Below are 17763 nucleotides of genomic sequence, written 5' to 3'. Positions count from 1 at the left end.
ACCAACGGACTCCTGCCAGTCGCCTCAGATTCTTTCCCCCGACCTTTGGATTCCCGGGTCTGAGAGAGGAAAACTCGCTTGTGTGGGGGCAAAAGAGGCTGGTTGGAAGTAGGCGCTGATCCAGACCCTCTCCCCAAAGCCTTGTCCGCAGATCCGCATCCTGCCCTCTTCTGACGTGCTGTCGCACCTGAGGAATCCGTGCCTGCGGAAGTCAGGGCTGCGTTCCAGCGGCCGCTGCGCACTGGCCGTTGGCCGCCGCTCTTCCGCGCCCGCGCCGGGTTCCCGCGGAGGCGGTGCGGCTCTCGTCCCCGCGGCAGGCGGCGCTGTCTGCGGAGGCCCGCCCCGCGGCCCCGCCCCGCGCTCCCGTCGGCCCCCGCGCTCCCGTCGGCCCCCGCGCAGGCGCGGCTTTGCGGATTGGCCGCGCGCGGGAGCCGTCCGGCGGCGGCGGGGCGGGCGCGCGGCGCGGGGCAAGATGGCGGCGGCGGCGGCGGCTGGCGCGGCCTCGGGGCTGCCGGGGCCGGTGGCCCAGGGGCTGAAGGAGGCGCTGGTGGACACGCTCACCGGCATTCTGTCCCCGGTGCAGGAGGTGCGGGCGGCCGCGGAGGAGCAGATCAAGGTGCTGGAGGTGACGGAGGGTGAGTGAGGCGGGCCGCCGCGAGGGCGGCGGGTCTGGGCCGCGCCGGCCGCTGCCCGAGCCCCGGCCGGAGGCTGGGCCTGGGGACGCCTGGCCTGGAGCGCCGGGGCGGAGGGCTCCGGGCAGCCCGGGGCTCGGGCTCGGGGCCGGGGGCTGGGCCGTGGGGGCGCGCTCCCGGGCGCGGGGCCCGCCGGGGCCCTGGCGGCGCCTCCGCACGCGTCCCCGGGAGTCGGTCCCTGAGCGGGCGCCTCCCCGCCCCGCCCCGCCGCCGCCGGTCTTCCGATCGGCCGGCGCTGTTCGGAGGGGCCGGCCGTCCTTTGTCTTTGCGTCTTTGTCCCCCTCCTTCTGCTGGGCGCTCGGGAGTCATGGAGGACGAGACGGGCCTTTGGTTTGAGGGTGTGCGCCAGCTCCTGCCGAGCGGGCCTTTCTGCAGGCCCGGGGCAGCCACGCTGCGACGAGCATTGGGTCCTGAAACCCGAGGAGGGGAATCCGCTCACGCTTTCTGTCGGGAACGCGGCTGGCCTGTCGGGGCTTCGTAGGCAAAACTCCAAACCTGCGGACTCCCGGAGCTCAGCAGGACGGCCCCAGCACCTCTCAGATTGGCCGTGGGAGTTGGCCCTCCCACGGACTGAGGTGTTTGTTGTTTTTTTTTTAATAATTTAACACAAAGCTCCCATAAATTTAATCTTGTGTTCTCCCACAACATGAGAAAGCTCTTGAAAAACCAAGTTATAAGATCTGGGGTTTTGCGGGTTGAGGACCATTTGAAGGCCCAGTTTTAACTGTCATCGTTTCGTGAATGTCAGGCCCTGTAAGAGGAGCAACCGCTGGGCAGGAGAAAGCTCTTTGAGAGCCGTGCACACTGACCTGCGGGAATCATCTCTGCTTACTGGGTGAAGTTCCTTTTCTCACACTAAGGCCTCTGCCTCCTTTGGATATGAAGGGGAAAGAAGCAGAGGAACTTGGCCACGCTCAGGTTACCACTTGAGTGATGCTGGGGCCATGGTGCCCTCCCTGGGTGGTGCCAGGGTGCCCAGTGCCCCTCGCGAAGGCGAGCCTGGCTCCTGTTGGAGCTGCCCGGCGGCAGCTGGGCTCTGGGCCCCTCCGCCACAGCCAGCAAAGCGGCCCCGTCTAGGCAGAGCCCGTCACCATCTTGAGGTCCCCTTGCAGCTCTGCTCTCTTACTTCATCTGTTTGGATCTCAAAGTGAAAAACGGACGGGCAGAATTTTCGCATTTGACCTCTGCCACTGATCGGAATAAACTGACAAGCACACGGCACATAACTCACTGGGAATGTGCTTGGAGGTGTGAAGAGGCTTCGTGCTGCTGGCGGCCCAGCGGGAAGGCATAGACGCAGGTGTGGGGCGCAGTGTGCCGGCTGTATCGAGTCTGCGGAATTGAAGGCAGTACTTTGGACCCTTTGGAGGTTATTTACGTTTAAAACTATTCTAATTCCTGTTAAGTAAAAACTGTAGAGAGCAGCCCCTTTCGGCAGCCTGTTTCTGAGGGAGGGTGGTGGCCCCGCCCTCAGGAGCAGTGCCTTGCTTCTCTCTTTTCCTCTCCTGGTGTTTGGCACGCTGTGTTTTGCCATCGGGTGCAGAGTACCTCTGTCTCATATTCTCATTCTCACACGTCTCCTTTCCGCGGTTGCTTTCTTCTTTAATGAAAACAGAGCACGTGGCTTCCCAGCCGGGCTTTAGCCAGCTGTTTGGCCTGGTGCAGCGGGCAGGGCCTTGCTCCCAGTGTTAGAACACCCTGCAGGCTGTTCTTGCAAACGAACGACTCTTTCCTCCCGCTCCTTTGGAGTTGCTTTCTGTTCTAGTTTTATACTAGTAGGAGAAACCTTGCTTTCTGGTCCTAGGAAATACACTTCCTTAAAACTTGGCCGTTAATGGGAAATCTGGGAGTTGCTGTCTCTTATTATTTGTGGTCTTTTGATCCTTTTTTTGGTTCCATGGATGACAACCAAACACGGTTGTTTCTAGACCCCTCGAATAGCCACACTGTCTTTCAGTTCAGTTCAGTCACTCAGTCATGTCCGACTCTTTGCGACCCCATGGACTGCAGCACTCCAGGCCTCCCTGTCCCTCACCAACTCTCGGAGTCCACCCAAACCCGTGTCCATTGAGTTGGTGACACCATTCAACTATCTCATCCTCTGTCGTCCCCTTCTCCTCCTGCCCCCAATCCCTCCCAGTATCAGGGTCTTTTCCAGTGAGTCAGCTCTTCGCATGAGGTGGCCAAAGGTTTGGAGTTTCAGCTTCAACATCCGTCCTTCCAATGAACACCCAGGACTGATCTCCTTTAGGATGGACTGGTTGGATCTCCTTGCTGTCCAAGGGACTCTCAAGAGTCTTCTCCAACACCACAGTTCAGAAATATCAATTCTTCTGCACTCAGCTTTCTTTATAATCCAACTCTCACATCCATACATGACCACTGGAAAAACCATAGCCTTGACTAGACGGGCCTTTGTTGACAAAGTAATATCTCTGCTTTTCAATATGCTTTCTAGGTTGGTCATAACTTTCCTTCCAAGGAGTAAGCGTCTTTTAATTTCAAGGCTACAGTCACCATCTGCAGTGATTTTGGAGCCCAGAAAAATAAAGTCTTAACACTGTTTCCACAGATTCCCCATCTGTTGGCCATGGAGTGGTGGGACACTGTCTATGAGCCACTCATTACTGCCTCGTGTGGGAGCTGGTCCCAGGCGACCCTCGAGATCGACTCGTCTGCTCCCTTTGACAAACAAGTCTGCTACCTTCCTTGGCTGCCATGTGATGACCCCGAGTCTTGGAGATTAAGTGGAAGAATCTCTCATTTAATTTGGGGGGAAGACACAGGTCAGTTGTAAAGTCCGTGTTAAGTAGACAGACAAGAGAGGTTGTCATGCTCTGAGCAGAGTCTGGTGTAGAAGAAATTTTAAGAAGCAATTATCGTGGAAAATTGAGGTGCTGGAACCGAAGGCACATCTGGGTCATTCAGCCAGCAAGCAGGTATTTTCCAGGAAATAGCTCATTGCGCACCTGTTCCCATATTTTCCAGGATGGGAGTCTGTTCTCTTAAGCCAAAGAAGTGTGTGTGTGAGCGCGCCACCTGACGCGTGCAGTGGGTTAGCTTTGAAAGGATGAAGACGGGCTGTTCCCGTCAGCCTGGTGTGCTGGAGTGGTTTTCTTGACTCCCCGGTCGCTGGGCACCTGAGGGAACCCAGCAAGCCTTCCTGACTCATGCAGCCTGTAAACAGGGCTGATGGGCAGAGGGCACAGTGCCGCCTTCTTCAGATGGCGCCCCAGCCTGCACTGAGACGCTTGTCACTGCAGAGTCTGGAGGGTGCTGGGCTGCACAGTGAAGTCCCAGCAGACGGTTGGTGCCCTTTGTCTCCTTAGGGGGGCTGCGATTTTGTGTGTCGTCAGCAGTGCTTGTTGGAAGTCAGTTCTGCCTCTCTAAAGTAGGGATTAGTCCTTTTGGTCTGTTCAAGGGCTCTTCCAATTCCATTTTATTCAACAGCTGGGATCATAGCGAGCGTCTTATGAACCTGGGCGTTTAAAAGGAGGAGAGTTTGTGAACTGTCGAGGGTCTCTTACGTCAGTCTGATGTTCTCTACTTAGCTTTTTGAGCTGTGTGTGTGTGTGTGTGCGCGCGCAACTGACGCCACAATCGTGCGTTTAGAGAGTGTCAGCTCTTCGTTTCTGGTGTGTCTGTGCGTGGCCTGCTCTTGTATCTCAGAGCACAGCTGTTTCCTCCTTTTCTTCTCCGTCCGCTCTCTGAGAGCAGCATCGCCTGCGTGTGGAGTGTGCTGCGTCCGTTCGGAAGCTGTAGCTCTCCAGGCCGGCACAGCACAGGCTTCCTTTCTTTTGATGCTCATCTGTCTCGCTGTGTCGGGCCTCAGTTACGGCGCTCAGGTTCTCCGTTTTGGCCTCTGGGATCTGCTGTTGCCGCGCGCGTGCCTAGTCGCTTCGTGGCGTGTGGGCTCTTAGTTCCCTGGCCGGGGATTGAACGCGTGTCCCCTGCACCGCGGGGCGGATAGCGCACACGCTTATGTGACCTGGCGCCTGGGTGGTTTCTTCTTTTAGTTATTTCTCTTTGTTTGTTGGAAATGAAGACGTTTGGCCTTGACTTAGTTTTTATGTCTTGCTCCCAGCAGACAGGTCGCAGAAGATACGTTTTTTCCTTCCCGCCCACCACTGCTGTGTCGAGCTGGGGAGGGGGACTCGCGCGTGCGCTTCCTGGCATCTCATGCTGCCCGGACGTCTGCGTGCCCGGGGGCTGGTTGCCGCCTCGGGTTCTCACGGCGCTTTCTGGCTCTTTTGCAGTGTAGCCTAAGCACTGTCAGCCGCGGAGGGAGCCGCTCCAGGATCCAGAGGCACTCCTGGGCGCGTGGCGGGCGCCGAGCCCCGCGGAAGGCGGCTGCGCTCGGAAAAAGGCCAGTGGTGGAGTTTTCTTTCTCCTTTCAGCTGGGCTTTTGTGAAAGTCCTGTGAGAAAGGGGGCTTCCCCAGAGACTCCCTCCTTCCCAGACCGGCTGGCCCCCAGTCCTCGGAGCAGGAGCTTTCCTGAGCGTCCAGCCTCAAGCCTCCGGTCAGCCCTTGAGACCAGGAGCGCGTATTTCTCAGCTTAGCCTGTCTCCTCCATGCTGTCCTTAGAGCTCCCCTTCTGAGCCAAGTTGTAGGGGGACCCTGTTTTTGCCTAGTGGGGTGAAGTGAAAGAAAGGGGAGCGAGGAAAGCCAGAGAGGGCAGCAGAGACTGAAGGGCCAGAGGGCGATTTGGAGAGGGCAAGTGGTTTCTTCCAAAGCAGGTTCAAGGGCACCTTGTGGGGTCGGGTTAAAGGTTAATCCAGCCCCACTTGGAGTTGGTGCGAACCCAGGCTCACAGGCCTGTCCTTACTCGCCTTGGGAAAGGGAACTGAGAAGTGAACTTTCTTAAGGAAAATGGCTTTAGAAAGCTGACTTCATATAGGCTGCTTGAGAATGCCCCTCTTCGGCTTAACTTCACAGGTTGAATCTTACTTTAATCTGTGTTTGTCCTTTTCAAGCAAGACGAAGTAGGAGAGCTATGCCTGTCTGTGTCTCTTGCTTTTTCCCTGCCTTAATCATCCCAAAGTAAGTTATTCAGGTGCTCTCATGCTTTCTGAGGAAATTACGTTAATTTCAGCAAAACTGAAAATCCCCCAACACACACTAAAATTAAAAGCTTTTTTCTTTATGGATATACTTAGGTATATTACACCAAAAACTACTGTATGATCCCTGTTAAGTGAATGTCTGTAAACAGGATTTTTTCCTGCTTCACAGAAGTCCTCAGTGGATAAGGCAGTGGTGTTGGTAAGATTTAAAGTCAGTCAGAGAGCTTCCGGGTTTTCCTGACAGCTCATCCTGAGTTACTTCTCTAAAGCACAGAGTTCACCATCTGCATAGCGCCACTGGCATGCCTTGTCACACTTAGGGTTTTTTAAGTAATTTAAAAATAACTGAAAATGAAATTAAATCGTATAGTCTGAAGCTCTTCTGTTGTGACAGGTAGCCTATATTTCTAATGGGTGTGTAGTCTAGAGTAAACTAGGTTAAATAAAATTGCTATCTTCCTTCTTATATCCCCCTTTACCCTAATGCACATGAGCTCTTTGTCTTTGAATTTTGGGGTTTCCAAACCAAAGTTGATCACGACACTGTCTCTGAAACTCTGGAAGCCTGTGGTGAAGAAGTCTATTCTGCTCATCCGTTCTAGAGATCTGTCCGGGAGCCTGTGGTGAAGAAAGTCTGCTCTGCTCATCCGTTCTAAAGATCTGTCCTTAGGTGGTGGTCTTTGAAGACTTTTATTTCCATTAGCTTTTGAGCAGAGAGTCATATTTCTGAACTTTCAAGCCTCTTCTTTCTTCTGTGGAGGAAATAAACTTTGAGACAAAGTCCTCTGTGGAACCGGGTTGTAGGTGCAAATCCCCTGGCTGACGGAGGTTCTGGGCCCCACGTGGGTCTTAATCTTCCCTTCCTCTCACCGTCTTTTACTGCAGTCTCAATGATGTGTGAAGCACGATGATTGGTGGAAATTGGGGTGTGATCTTCAATAGGTTCCAAGACAAAATGAATTTAAAGATTATGTTTGAGTGAAGAGCTCCCGATTACTGTGACCCTCACCAGACTACCGCTTCCTCATGGCCTTGGATGGAAAGCGTGTGTTCACACAAAGCTCTTTAAAAAGAGTGGGCTTGGCAGTTCTTGGGTTGATGAGAAAGGACCCTGTGTAGAGTTCGCCTGGTCTTCCTGCACTAATGACTCTTCTGATGGGTGCAGGGTGGGCTGGTGGGTAAGACCTGGTTCCTTCTCCCTTCTGTGAGCCGCAGTGTGAGCGCTCCACCACTGTCTGTGCTTGCGTTGGGAGGTAATTAGCTATTCACATCAGCTTAAGCTTTATAGTCTCCACTCAAGTTCCAAGTCCTTCTCAAAAATGCCCCATCTTATACCTCAGTGTCTTTTCTTTTTCACACCTTATAGCTAAAGATTTTGTTTATCTTGATCTCGTCTGTCCCCGTAGTGGTGATCCAGACCTCGTACTTTTGGCAGGGACATTAATACCCGCATCAGAGTGGTCCGAGCAAAATTGTTGAAAATGGTGCCTTAAAAGGAAACAGTGTGTGTCCTAGGTGACTTATGAGTGTGTTTTAGACGCTCTGAAGGACCTCGTGTGGGCTCACCAGGATCGGCCGACAGGGTTCAGGGTTCAGGGGAGAGAATCCCGAGCTTCTTAGCCAACTTGGAGCCGTCAAGTTAGCACCCGTTGTCACACCGAGGATCTAAGGTCAGAGGGCGTGTGGGGACCCTGACAGGCGCCCTTTGCCCTCTCGCCCTTCCGTGGGTGTCACACGTGCGCTTCAGGGGTTTTTCTCCCACTCGGCTCGAGCTTTGGTCAGAATCCAAGCAGTCTGACTCATCTATGTTAGTCCGTTGGGAAAGCTGACTCCCGTATCTTTGGGTTGTAGAGACCTGTTGTTTATTCTATTAAAAATGCATTTTATAAAACTTAACAGAGGCTGAACTAGCCAGATTAACCCTGAGAATTAGAATGGACTTCAGCATCTTTAGAGGTAGTTCTGCAAATTTGAACTGTTTGCTTGTGGTTTGATAACTTACTAACAGCTGTAGAAAGAAGGTGGCGACGTTTTTAGTCTTGCAAACTCTTCCTTTCCTGAGTGAGACTTAAGTGCCATGGGACTGTATCAGCAATTGTAGCTTAAAATAAGAGTGTAATAAGCGTGAGTAAGAGCCCAGTAAAGTAGCGTAAATTAAAGATACAAAAAAAGTTAAAACACAGAATCAGTAGCCTTCACACAGGCAAACAGTAAAAGGCTAGAGGCTGTGGCAGTGGTTTTGGTGTTTTAAGGCCTTTACAAGAGCGACAAAAAGATTGAGTGCCCAGGAGTGAAATGAACAGAAACTCTTCGGGAAGCTATCGGGCAGCATTAACCGTCCCGAAAGGGCTCCAGGCCGGCGTGGACAGATGGGACCGGCCGATTCTGAAGGTCACCGGAAAGGAAGCTTGGAAGGAATAGCTCCCCAAACCCCAAAAGCGGCAAACGGAAGAGGAGTTAGTTCCCACAGACGCTTCACCTGAAGCCTCTATAATCGACACAGGCGCACGGCGCTGGCACACAGACAAACAGAATGCGGGGTAAGACAGAGGCCTAGGGGCAGACGCAAGCGACTGGAAGGTTAGTGTTGGTGCAGGCGGCCCCTCAGCCGCTGCGGGAAGGACACGCCTTCAGGAAAGGTGCTGGGCCAGCTGCGGGGGCGCCGCTCGAGATCAGACCAGTTCCCGCACCGCACAGACTATCAGCGGCAGAGGGATTCGGAATCTAAATGTTTAAAAAGAAACCACAAAAATTGTAGAGGGGCGTATGGGCGAATTTTTCTTCATCTTTGGCGTAAAGAAAGGCTTCCTAATCACAGCTCACACCCAAAGGCAGCAAAAGGTTGACAAACTCGACCTTGAAATTTTAATTTGACAAACGTTAGGACCAGCAAGCCTAAAGTACAGCTGTGCCTAGCATGTTCAAACTGGAGAAAACCGAGAGAGAGACGATCTTAAAAGGAGTCAGAGGAAAAGAGTACCTTATTTGTGGAGGAACAAGAGTTAACAGTTACATTGGATGGCTCTTCAGAAACCATACAGCAGGAGAGAAGAGGAGTGAAGTACTTAACGTGATCATAGAAAATGTATTACCCACTAAGCTCATCTTGAAAGCTGAAGAGTTAAGGCTTTCCCAGACAAGGAGACTCTGGCGGTCCATTGGTTGACACTCTGCGCTCCCAATACAGGGGGCCTGTGCTCAGCCCCTGCTTGGCGAACTAAGACCCCACGTGCCCCTGTTCCTGAGCCATTCTGAGCTAATTGCTGTGTCTGGTGCGAGCCGAGGGTCAGGCAGTCCTCCCGCACGTGGGTGCCCAGTGGTCCTGGCGCCCACTGCTGTGCAGGCTGCTCTCGGCGCGTCGAGCGGCTGCCCTGCTGGTCTGGGGGGCTGTCTCTGCCAGTGCCGCACTGTTGATTGCTGCGGATCTGCAGTGTGTTTTGAAATTGGGGAGTGTGAGTCCTCCAGTGCAGGCCTTCTTTTTCAAGATTGTTTTGGCTATTTGGGATCGCTTGAGATTCCATATGAAATTTAGGATGGGTTTTTGTATCTCTACAGGACAGTCATTGGAATTTTGACAGGGATCGCATTGAAGGATCTGAATTTTAATTTGGGAGTGAGCGTGGCAGCCTCCCCCATATGCGTGTGTGCGCACGTGTGTGCTGGGTCTCCGTAGCCACATGGCCTTCCTGGTTGTGGTGCTCAAACTTCTCGTTGCAGTGGCATCTCGTTGGGGAGCACGGGCTTCACTGCCCCGTGGCATGTGGGGTCCTTAGACCGGGGATCCGGACCATGTCCCCTGTGTGGAGAGGCGGGTTCTTACCCACAGCACCACCAAGGAAGCCCCCAGTATGCGTTTTGAAATTACTGCGTATGTTGCTGTTAGAAACTGTTGGCTTGTAATGGTTGTGTTTTTAGGACTAAGCCTGTTAAGACCATATTTCCTTAGACTTAATCATCTCTTCCCTGATGGCGTAGATCTGGGCAGCTCCCGGAGTCTCAGCTTTTAAGTTTTCCTTGGCGTTAGGTAGCACCAGTTTTCAATTAGACACGGTTAGACACTTTATCGCCACTTTGAAGGACACGACGGCGTGCAGTGACGGGGCAAGTGAGAGGTGCTGGGACTGTCCGCACGAGCAGCCCCACGCTGCAGGCTCCCTGTTCCTCTTTCTTGGAGGAGTTAGTCACCAGCACCTTTGGAGGCACCAAACCAGGCTCTTCTCTGAGGTCTTCTTGTTGGCATCAGGGTTAGAGCTCAGTAAACCGCCGTGGCTTTCCAGGGTGCCCTTAGGCTCACAGTGGGATTTTCTCTTCCAGAATTCGGTGTCCACCTGGCAGAGTTGACCGTCGATCCCCAGGGGGCACTGGCGATCCGTCAGGTAAGTCAAGACTGACTGGCCCCGTTTATAAGTAAGTTCTCTCTACTTGGTTCTTATGGGAAAGCGAAAGGGCAAGGCCAGCTTATAAATAACTTTGAGTTTGCTCCAGACTTGGACAGTTCAGATGGATGTGTCAGGCCCTGTGTGTAGGTGTGTGTGTGAAGAAAGGCTTTCTTTGCTCTCCCACCTGGCTCGTTTCCTTCACAGCTGGCGTCAGTCATCCTGAAACAGTACGTGGAGACCCACTGGTGTGCCCAGTCGGAGAAGTTCAGGCCTCCTGAGACCACAGAAAGGGTGAGGAGAGACACTCGGCCTGTCTTGCTGTGGAGGTCAGAGGTCCTCGTAGCAGCCTGGGCAGAAGGGGATGGAGTGGTTGGCGGCTGCCATTCTGGGCAGCGTGCTGCAGAAAAGAGAGCTCGGGTGCCAGGCAGACTTGGTTCACATGCCAGCCTGCCTCTTACTAGCTACAAAATGTTGTGAAAGTGTTTTAACTTCTGAGGTTCAGTTTCCTAAATATCTAAAATCCCAGCTTCAGAGAATTGTTTGCGGGTTGCCTGAGGCAGCGCTCCTCCCTGGTTGGGTGCTATGCACCCGTCCTGGGGCCCCATGGCGTTCCGAGGTCTGAGGCCCTTTGGAACTTGCCGCAGTGGGAGTGCTCCACGCCTGCGCCGTCTGGGACAGCTGCTCTCCGCGCGTGGTGCCGAGTGCCTCAGATGGGGCTCAGGCGGCCGACAAGCTCGGCTTCCAGTCTCGCCTAGTTTTCACTGCTTTAAATGGCCTGTGTGCCTGGTGGTTCCTGTCGTGGACAGCGTGAGTGTGGGGCCGTGGGTGGCTTGGGGTGCAGTGTTGCGGACCTCTGCACAGGTGCACAGCACCCTGCCCACGTTGCTCTTCCAGCACGTGAGCTGGGCAGTGACCGCCCACGCTCTCACACCCCGTCTCACGCAGGCAGGCTTCTCTCCTCTCCAGGCAAAGGTCGTCATCCGGGAACTGTTGCCCAGCGGCCTGAGGGAATCCATAAGCAAGGTGCGCTCCAGCGTGGCCTACGCGGTGTCAGCCATCGCACACTGGGACTGGCCCGAGGCCTGGCCACAGCTCTTCAACCTGCTCATGGGGATGCTGGTGAGCGGAGACGTGAACGCCGTCCACGGTGCCATGCGGGTGCTGACAGGTACGGGGGCCACACCCTGGCCCCACGCGCCCCCCATTCCGCCCGGCTCTCACTTTGACGCTGCCCGCCCGCGTCAGGGACCCTCCCTCTCAGGAGAGGGCCGCGCGTGGCAGTCCGGCATGCAGACTGCAGTTCACAGTCCGGCCTCCCTTGACCCGACCTGCTCGCCTCTTGAACCTGAGTTGTCCTGGTGTGTAAAGTTGGGGTGATGGTACTGTCCACCTGGCGGGGGCGTCTCGTGGCTTCGGTGAGCTCGTCTCGGTGAGCTGTCCTGCGCCGGTACGGCAGGTCTGCGAGAGATTGTAGCTGTCGTGATCATCGTCATCGTCGCACAGTGTTTTCTACGTAGTTCGATGCGAAGATAAGAGCAATCAAGTCATTTTTCTGGGAATGTAGAAAGAAGATAAAAAGAGCCACACAATGTGGTCAGGACCTTCACTTGGCCAGCTTAGGAAATGTGTAATCTTTGGTGTGAGCAGTTGAGAAAAATACTTGAGCTTTTAGTCCCGAGAGGTTCGGTGCGGAGCTCTTCTGAGCACGGGTAGCCTGTCAGTCGCTCAGAGGCCTGCTGTTACGCCCCCAACCTGCCCACGGCCAGAGGCCCCGCCTCTGCAGATCCTGCCCTGCTCCCTCCCGCCGCCTCTGCTCTGCTTTCAGGGAATCCTTGCGTGGACCTTAGCCGCTGGATGTTGGCATGTCCCCTCTCTTTATGCAGGTTTTCATATCTTTTCTCCTTCTCCGTGATTTGCCATCTCACCTGACATGTATTCTTACCTAGTTAGGAATGGCGTTTCTACGGGTTTTGCTTTATTAAACTTGGCGTCGGGGCCCAATCTAGCAAGTTCATCTAGCACTGAGTTTGCGCAAGCTCCGGAGGCAGTGAAGGACGGGGAAGCCTGCAGCAGTGCAGCCCATGGGGTTGGAGAGAGCCGGACACACGCTGCGGCCGGGCCACCGCAGCAGCCGCCGGTCCTGTGTCCGAGAGCAGTCCCTCCTCTCGCTTTGTGTCATGCCCCCCTCCCATCCCCCCGCCCTGTCACGCCGCCCAGCTGGGTGCACCTGTGTCGATCGCCTGGGACACGTGCTCGTGGCACGCACCGCCACCCGCTGGGAAAATCGCCCGCTCTCTGCTCAGACTCCCGCTTCCCTGCCCACGGCTCTGCTTCTCTGTGTGGCTTACTTCTCAGGAGACCTCTCATACCCTTCTGTGGAGTGAGCCTTCTAGGATTCTTTACTCAATAGCCTCATGATGCCAAAATATCAATTAACAGGTCTATTTTCTGCTAAGGAGAGGAAGCCTGCTCCTCCCCTGTCTCCAACACAAAGTTTAGCTGCTCCTCATGAAACCTGGAGGAGAAGGTGGTTGCCCGTGTCCCCAGAGCTGTCTTGCTGCAGAGCCCTTGCTGTGTGTGACTAGCGGAGTCTATTCAGTGAGATGACTGCACTCGGCCGCAGGGAAGGAGCTGGCAGGGTGTGCTCCTGTGCTGGAGGCCGCGGACGTGGGTGGAGAGCAGCCACCTCACACCAGGGAGCTGCTCCGTGAGGCTGGACCGCGCTCTGGGGGCCACTAAGGCGCGCGTGCAGGGCGCAGGGTGGTGTGGGTGGGCAGGAGGCCAGGAGGAGAAGGGGCTCGTCGGGGCTGTTCAAGGCCCTGCTCCTGTCTGCCTGTTTAGCGAGGCTTCCTATTAGACTCACCGTTCGTCCACGAGAACCAAGGCCAACGGTGGGGAGGCAGCGCAGGCCAGCTGTCACGCCAAGGCTGCTGACACACAGGCCTGGGCCGTGTCTTCCATCTCATAGCGCTGTGGGGACGCAGCTGCTGGCGTCCTGCACTTGCTCTGACTTGATGAGTGCCCTGGGAAAGCTTGTTTTGGACTTAATTATGTGAAGGGTTGTAGATTGGAAGATGAGTGTCAGAGTACAGAATGCGGCTGGTTAAGCAGCAGGCGAGCGAGCGGACGCGGGCTTGGGTCCTGTGTTTCACAGTCAGTGATGCATTTCAGATCTCAGCTTGCTGCCTCGGTGCCTCTTGAGGCTTTGGATGTGAAGGGAAAGTCTGGTTCGACGGCCAGACTGGCGGGGTAGCGGCCCCTTGCTCTTCCTTTGAGCAGCAGCCTGACCTTGGTCAGCGGACGCCGTCCCCATGGGCAGGCCGGAGCGGGAGCCTGGTGTCCCCCAGGCTTTCTCACCTGCGTCACGGCGGCTTCCGGGGCCAGGTGCTGAAGGCAGAACCCGGCGAGGCGCGCCCGGGTGCGCCCGGGTGCCGGCGCAGGCCAGGCCGAGCCCAGGGTCCCCTCCGTGGCCTGGCGCTCCCCACAGTCGCGCGTGCGTGCCTTCCCCTGCAGTGTTCCCTTTCCGTCTCACAGATGCTCCACGCTGCTTTCCTGCCCCAGGATAGGGCTCCCGGCCAGCGTCTCTCCCTGCACGCCCCTGAAGCAGCCCAGCAGTGGTCACCTGAATGCCTTTATAAAGCAGTGTGGTTTTTACTGCCTGCTTTCTTCTCTGCAGAATTCACACGGGAAGTCACCGACACGCAGATGCCCCTGGTTGCGCCTGTGATCCTCCCAGAGATGTACAGGATCTTCACCATGGCCGAGGTAGGGGCTCTGCGTGGCCGAGAGCGGCCCTGCCTCTTGGGAGCCTGTCGAGTCTGCTGCTGATCCCAGACCTGACGACGAGGGCTGACTGAGGGCTGCGTCCGATGAGCCTCGGCCCCTTCCCTTGCGACTGGGAGGCCAGGCCTCTGGGGAGAGCAGAGGAGCTGCTGGAGCTCCAGGCTGCCACCGTGGGGCCGCCCCCCCCCCCCCCCCCCCCCCGCCTGCCCCCTTCACTGCGTGCCGGGCACAGCCTCCTGTGCTCCTCAGCACGGGCCTTGCTATGTGTGCTGGGCTGGTGACTGCCCGCTGGGGGATGTTCCAGCCTTGCTGCTCCTCCCCGTCCCGAGCCAGGGGCTGCGTTCTGAAAGCACTGCACAGACTGTGCTGGGGTTCCAAGGTGAACCCAGCTTCGTGAGTCCAGTCAGATTAGCCCACAGAGGCCTGAATACAAGGCTGCCGCTAGTAAGTTCCCACATTGTGCTGCCTTTTATTCTGTGGGTTAAATAAATCTGTCCCCTGGACAGGAGTGGTGGACATTTCTTGTCTCTCGGGATCCAGTCCCGTGTCAGGGTCGAGTGGCCACAGCTGAGTCACACGTGCACGCACATCAGCCTCACGGCCCCCCTGTGACTCGCTCCCAGGTGTATGGGGTCCGAACCCGCTCCCGAGCCGTGGAGATCTTCACCACCTGTGCCCACATGGTCTGCAACATGGAGGAGCTGGAGAAGGTGAGCGCGCCTCCGCCGCGGTCGCTGGCCTGCCCTGCGCTCTGGCGGGATGTGTTGGGCGCACGGCAGCCGTGCCTTTGATGCAGCGAGCGTCCGCGTGCAGCTGGGCCTCCTTTCGTTTGAGTCTGTCTTTCCCTGGTGCCTTGTCCTGCATCGTTTTCGCACAGCCGGCACCCGGGGCTCTGTTGCTCCTTCACTGCCTCCTGTGTGGGACCTGCCCAGCTAAGAAACACCAGTCCCTGGGGTCAGGAGTGGTTTGAAGACGCTCCTGGTGAGGAGCCGCCAGTGTTGAATAAGGACACGGCAGGCCCTGGGGACGCCTCCGGTGACCTTTCGGCCACACCCTGCTGACTGGGGCCTGAGCCTGGAGGGTCTGGAGGCGCCGCCTGCCTGGGCGCCGCAGATGCAGGCTGAGCCCAGGGCTGACCCCGGCCTCTGCCCTCAGGGCGCGGCCAGGGTCCTGATCCTCCCTGTGGTGCAGCAGTTCACAGAGGCCTTCGTCCAGGCCCTGCAGGTCCCAGACGGCCCCGCGTCCGACAGCGGGTTCAAGATGGAGGTCCTGAAGGTGCGTGCTTTCTGCTGGGGGTGCTGGGAGTCTGCAGGGTGGTCTGGCCTCAGGAACTCTGCTCCCACGTCACCTGCACCTCTTGGCTTTCCCTGTGGCTCCTCAGGCAGTGACGGCCCTGGTGAAGAACTTCCCAAAGCACATGGCGTCCTCCATGCAGCAGATCCTGCCCATTGTTTGGAACACCCTGACGGAGAGCGCAGCCTTATATCCTTTCCGGGAGAGGGCAGGGGCCGGCCGCCCCCGTGGCTGGGCGTCCGGCGCCTCGGGCCTCACGCTCCCGCGGCTCCGCCTGCTTAGAGCGTCTGCTCGCGGTGTTGGAGTGTGTCACGCCCCCTTTAGCGTGTAGCTAGCGTGTGTGCAGAGCGGCTGCAGGTTCTGTTTCTTTACTCTTCATCATACTTATGTGAGGACAGAAGTCAATTACACAGAGGAAGTGGAGGACCCTGTGGACTCTGACGGTGCGTAGCGCGTTTGGTCGCAGACCTCGTGGTGGAGAAGGGAGCCAGGGAGAGCCAAGACGAAGGCAGGAAATTAGAGGCTTTGCTCTCTTGAGAATGTTCTCACTGAGTTTCCTGTCAGTGGATTAGATGTGGGGAAACAGAAACGGAAAATCTGTAATCTGTTGCTCATCAGCATTGCATAAGTCTTATGAAATCATGGAATTTCTCAGTGGAAAATGTATTCAGTGCTTCAGATTCTTCTTTCTTTCTTTTGGTTGCACTGCGTGACTTGCAGGATCTTAATTCCCCAACCAGGGATTGAACCCAGGCCCTCAGCATGGAAAGCCCAAAGTCCTAACCACTGGGCCCCCAGGGAGCTCCCTGGTTCTTCTGCTGGAAACACTCAAGAGTGCTTAGTACCCCGTCCTCGGGCCCTCTTCTGTTCCCTGGAGCAGCAGCATCAGCGAGTGCTGTAGCCGACCCCTAACGCGCACAGCGCGTGTAGTTCCTTCCCAGCATCTGGGCTTCCTTCTGTCTCCTTGTCACTAAGAGCTTCTCTCGCGTACTTCCTGTAGGTGAAGTCCTGGGCTTTGAAAACCTCGTCTTCAGCATTTTTGAGTTTGTCCACGCTCTCCTGGAAAACAGCAAATTCAAAAGCACCGTCAAGAAGGCCTTGCCCGAGCTGATCTACTATGTTATTCTGTACATGCAGATCACTGAGGAGCAGGTACCTGCGCGGCGGGGCCGCCGAGCCCGAGTGTGGGGTCTCAGAGCCGCTGAGCAGCGCGCCCGTGAGCCCGAGTGTGGGGTGGTGGAGTCACTGAGCGGCGCGCCCGTGAGCCCGAGTGTGGGGTGGTGGAGTCACTGAGCGGCGCGCCCGTGAGTCCGAGTGTGGGGAGCAGCGTGCCCGTGAGCCCGAGTGTGGCGTCTCGGAGCCGCTGAGCAGCGCGCCCGTGAGCCCGAGTGTGGGGTCTCGGAGCCGCTGAGCGGCGCGCCCGTGAGCCCGAGTGTGGGGAGCAGCGTGCCCGTGAGCCCGAGTGTGGGGTCTCGGAGCCGCTGAGCAGCGCGCCCGTGAGCCCGAGTGTGGGGAGCAGCGTGCCCGTGAGCCCGAGTGTGGCGTCTCGGAGCCGCTGAGCGGCGCGCCCGTGAGCCCGAGTGTGGGGTCTCGCTCAGGCGTCTGCTCATTTCTGAAAACTGACACCTGAAGAGCACCGTGACCGGAAGTTCTAGGAAAGCTGTGACTTCCATTCACAGCATCTTGCCGAGTACCTGGGTGCTGGGGTTTATCAGCTTCTGTGGTAGGTAGGTTGGACTTGTAGAATGCTCCCACTTTGGCATCTACGGGGGACCCCAGCCAAGGGCGCGATAGCAGGAAGAGCCTGGCCTCTCTGTAGATCGTGAGACACAGCATTCAGATCCTTGGCCTGGTCAGAGAGTCACTAGACCAGAAGAGGGCCTTAGAAATACGGTCATGCCTGTACTGCGTCCTAGGAGCTGGCGTGGCTTTCACATCAGACCCCCGTCAGGCCTCCTAGACTCAGCGAATGGGCCCGTCGGGGCCACAGCCGGCTGGCAGCCAGCCGCCTTCTGCAGCGGCCTCAGCGGCGTGGCTTGGTGAAGGGTTTGCTTCTCTGCGTCAGAAAGAGTAGCGTTCTCTTCAAGATAAAAACAGAAGGTTGGAATCTTCCTGTGTGTGGGGGGGCCAGCCTCACAGAGAGCTGACTGCATCGTCCTTTCAGATCAAAGTGTGGACCGCCAACCCCCAGCAGTTTGTGGAAGACGAGGACGACGATACCTTCTCCTACACCGTCAGGATCGCGGCCCAGGACCTGCTGCTGGTGAGGGCTGTCCCAACACCCCGCTCACCGGGGTCCTGACGGCAGCCGCTTCTCCTCTTGGTTCTGGGCCTCCCTCGAGGCTTAGCTCAGCACTGGTCTTGGGCAGCTTTACCTTAGACTGGGGCGGGTAGCAGAGTAGCTCAGATGGTAAAGAATCTGCCTGCAACCCCTCAGGAGGCCTGGGTTCAATCCCTTGGTCAGGAAGATCCCCTGAGAAGGGAATGGCAACCCACTCCAGTCTTCTTGCCTGGAGAATTCCAGGGACAGAGGAGCTTGGTGGGCCACAGTCC

The 17763-nt window shown here is 56.5% G+C and overlaps 1 protein-coding gene and 1 long non-coding RNA gene across 4 annotated transcripts in view; one reads left to right on the top strand and one right to left on the bottom strand.

Moving 5' to 3' along the window:
- The first annotated feature begins 409 nt into the window (after positions 1–409).
- IPO9 (importin 9) overlaps positions 410–17763 on the top strand; it is a 39833-nt gene continuing 22479 nt past the window's right edge. For 2 of the 3 annotated variants that reach the window (XM_060396786.1, XM_060396785.1), the window contains exons 1-12: positions 494–635; positions 3265–3478; positions 10070–10131; positions 10339–10425; positions 11101–11302; positions 13811–13899; positions 14541–14627; positions 15073–15192; positions 15299–15399; positions 15595–15653; positions 16211–16362; positions 17375–17473. In XM_060396786.1, coding sequence (XP_060252769.1) covers positions 3283–3478; positions 10070–10131; positions 10339–10425; positions 11101–11302; positions 13811–13899; positions 14541–14627; positions 15073–15192; positions 15299–15399; positions 15595–15653; positions 16211–16362; positions 17375–17473 — 1254 coding nt within the window. In that variant the 5' untranslated portion in view covers positions 494–635; positions 3265–3282. Of the gene's footprint in view, positions 636–3264; positions 3479–10069; positions 10132–10338; positions 10426–11100; positions 11303–13810; positions 13900–14540; positions 14628–15072; positions 15193–15298; positions 15400–15594; positions 15654–16210; positions 16363–17374; positions 17474–17763 lie in introns of all 3 variants that reach the window. The other variant, XM_027976042.2, reaches the window with a different exon arrangement.
- LOC121816090 (uncharacterized) lies at positions 8598–13814 on the bottom strand. The gene is made up of 2 exons (XR_006055560.2): positions 12998–13814; positions 8598–11686 (listed from the first exon to the last, which is right to left on the bottom strand). It is a non-coding gene; the product is annotated as an uncharacterized LOC121816090 (long non-coding RNA).

The sequence above is a fragment of the Ovis aries genome, chromosome 12 (genome assembly GCF_016772045.2).
Source record: "Ovis aries strain OAR_USU_Benz2616 breed Rambouillet chromosome 12, ARS-UI_Ramb_v3.0, whole genome shotgun sequence".
NCBI lineage: Eukaryota > Metazoa > Chordata > Mammalia > Artiodactyla > Bovidae > Ovis > Ovis aries.
This window is presented reverse-complemented; position numbering and strand designations above follow the sequence as displayed.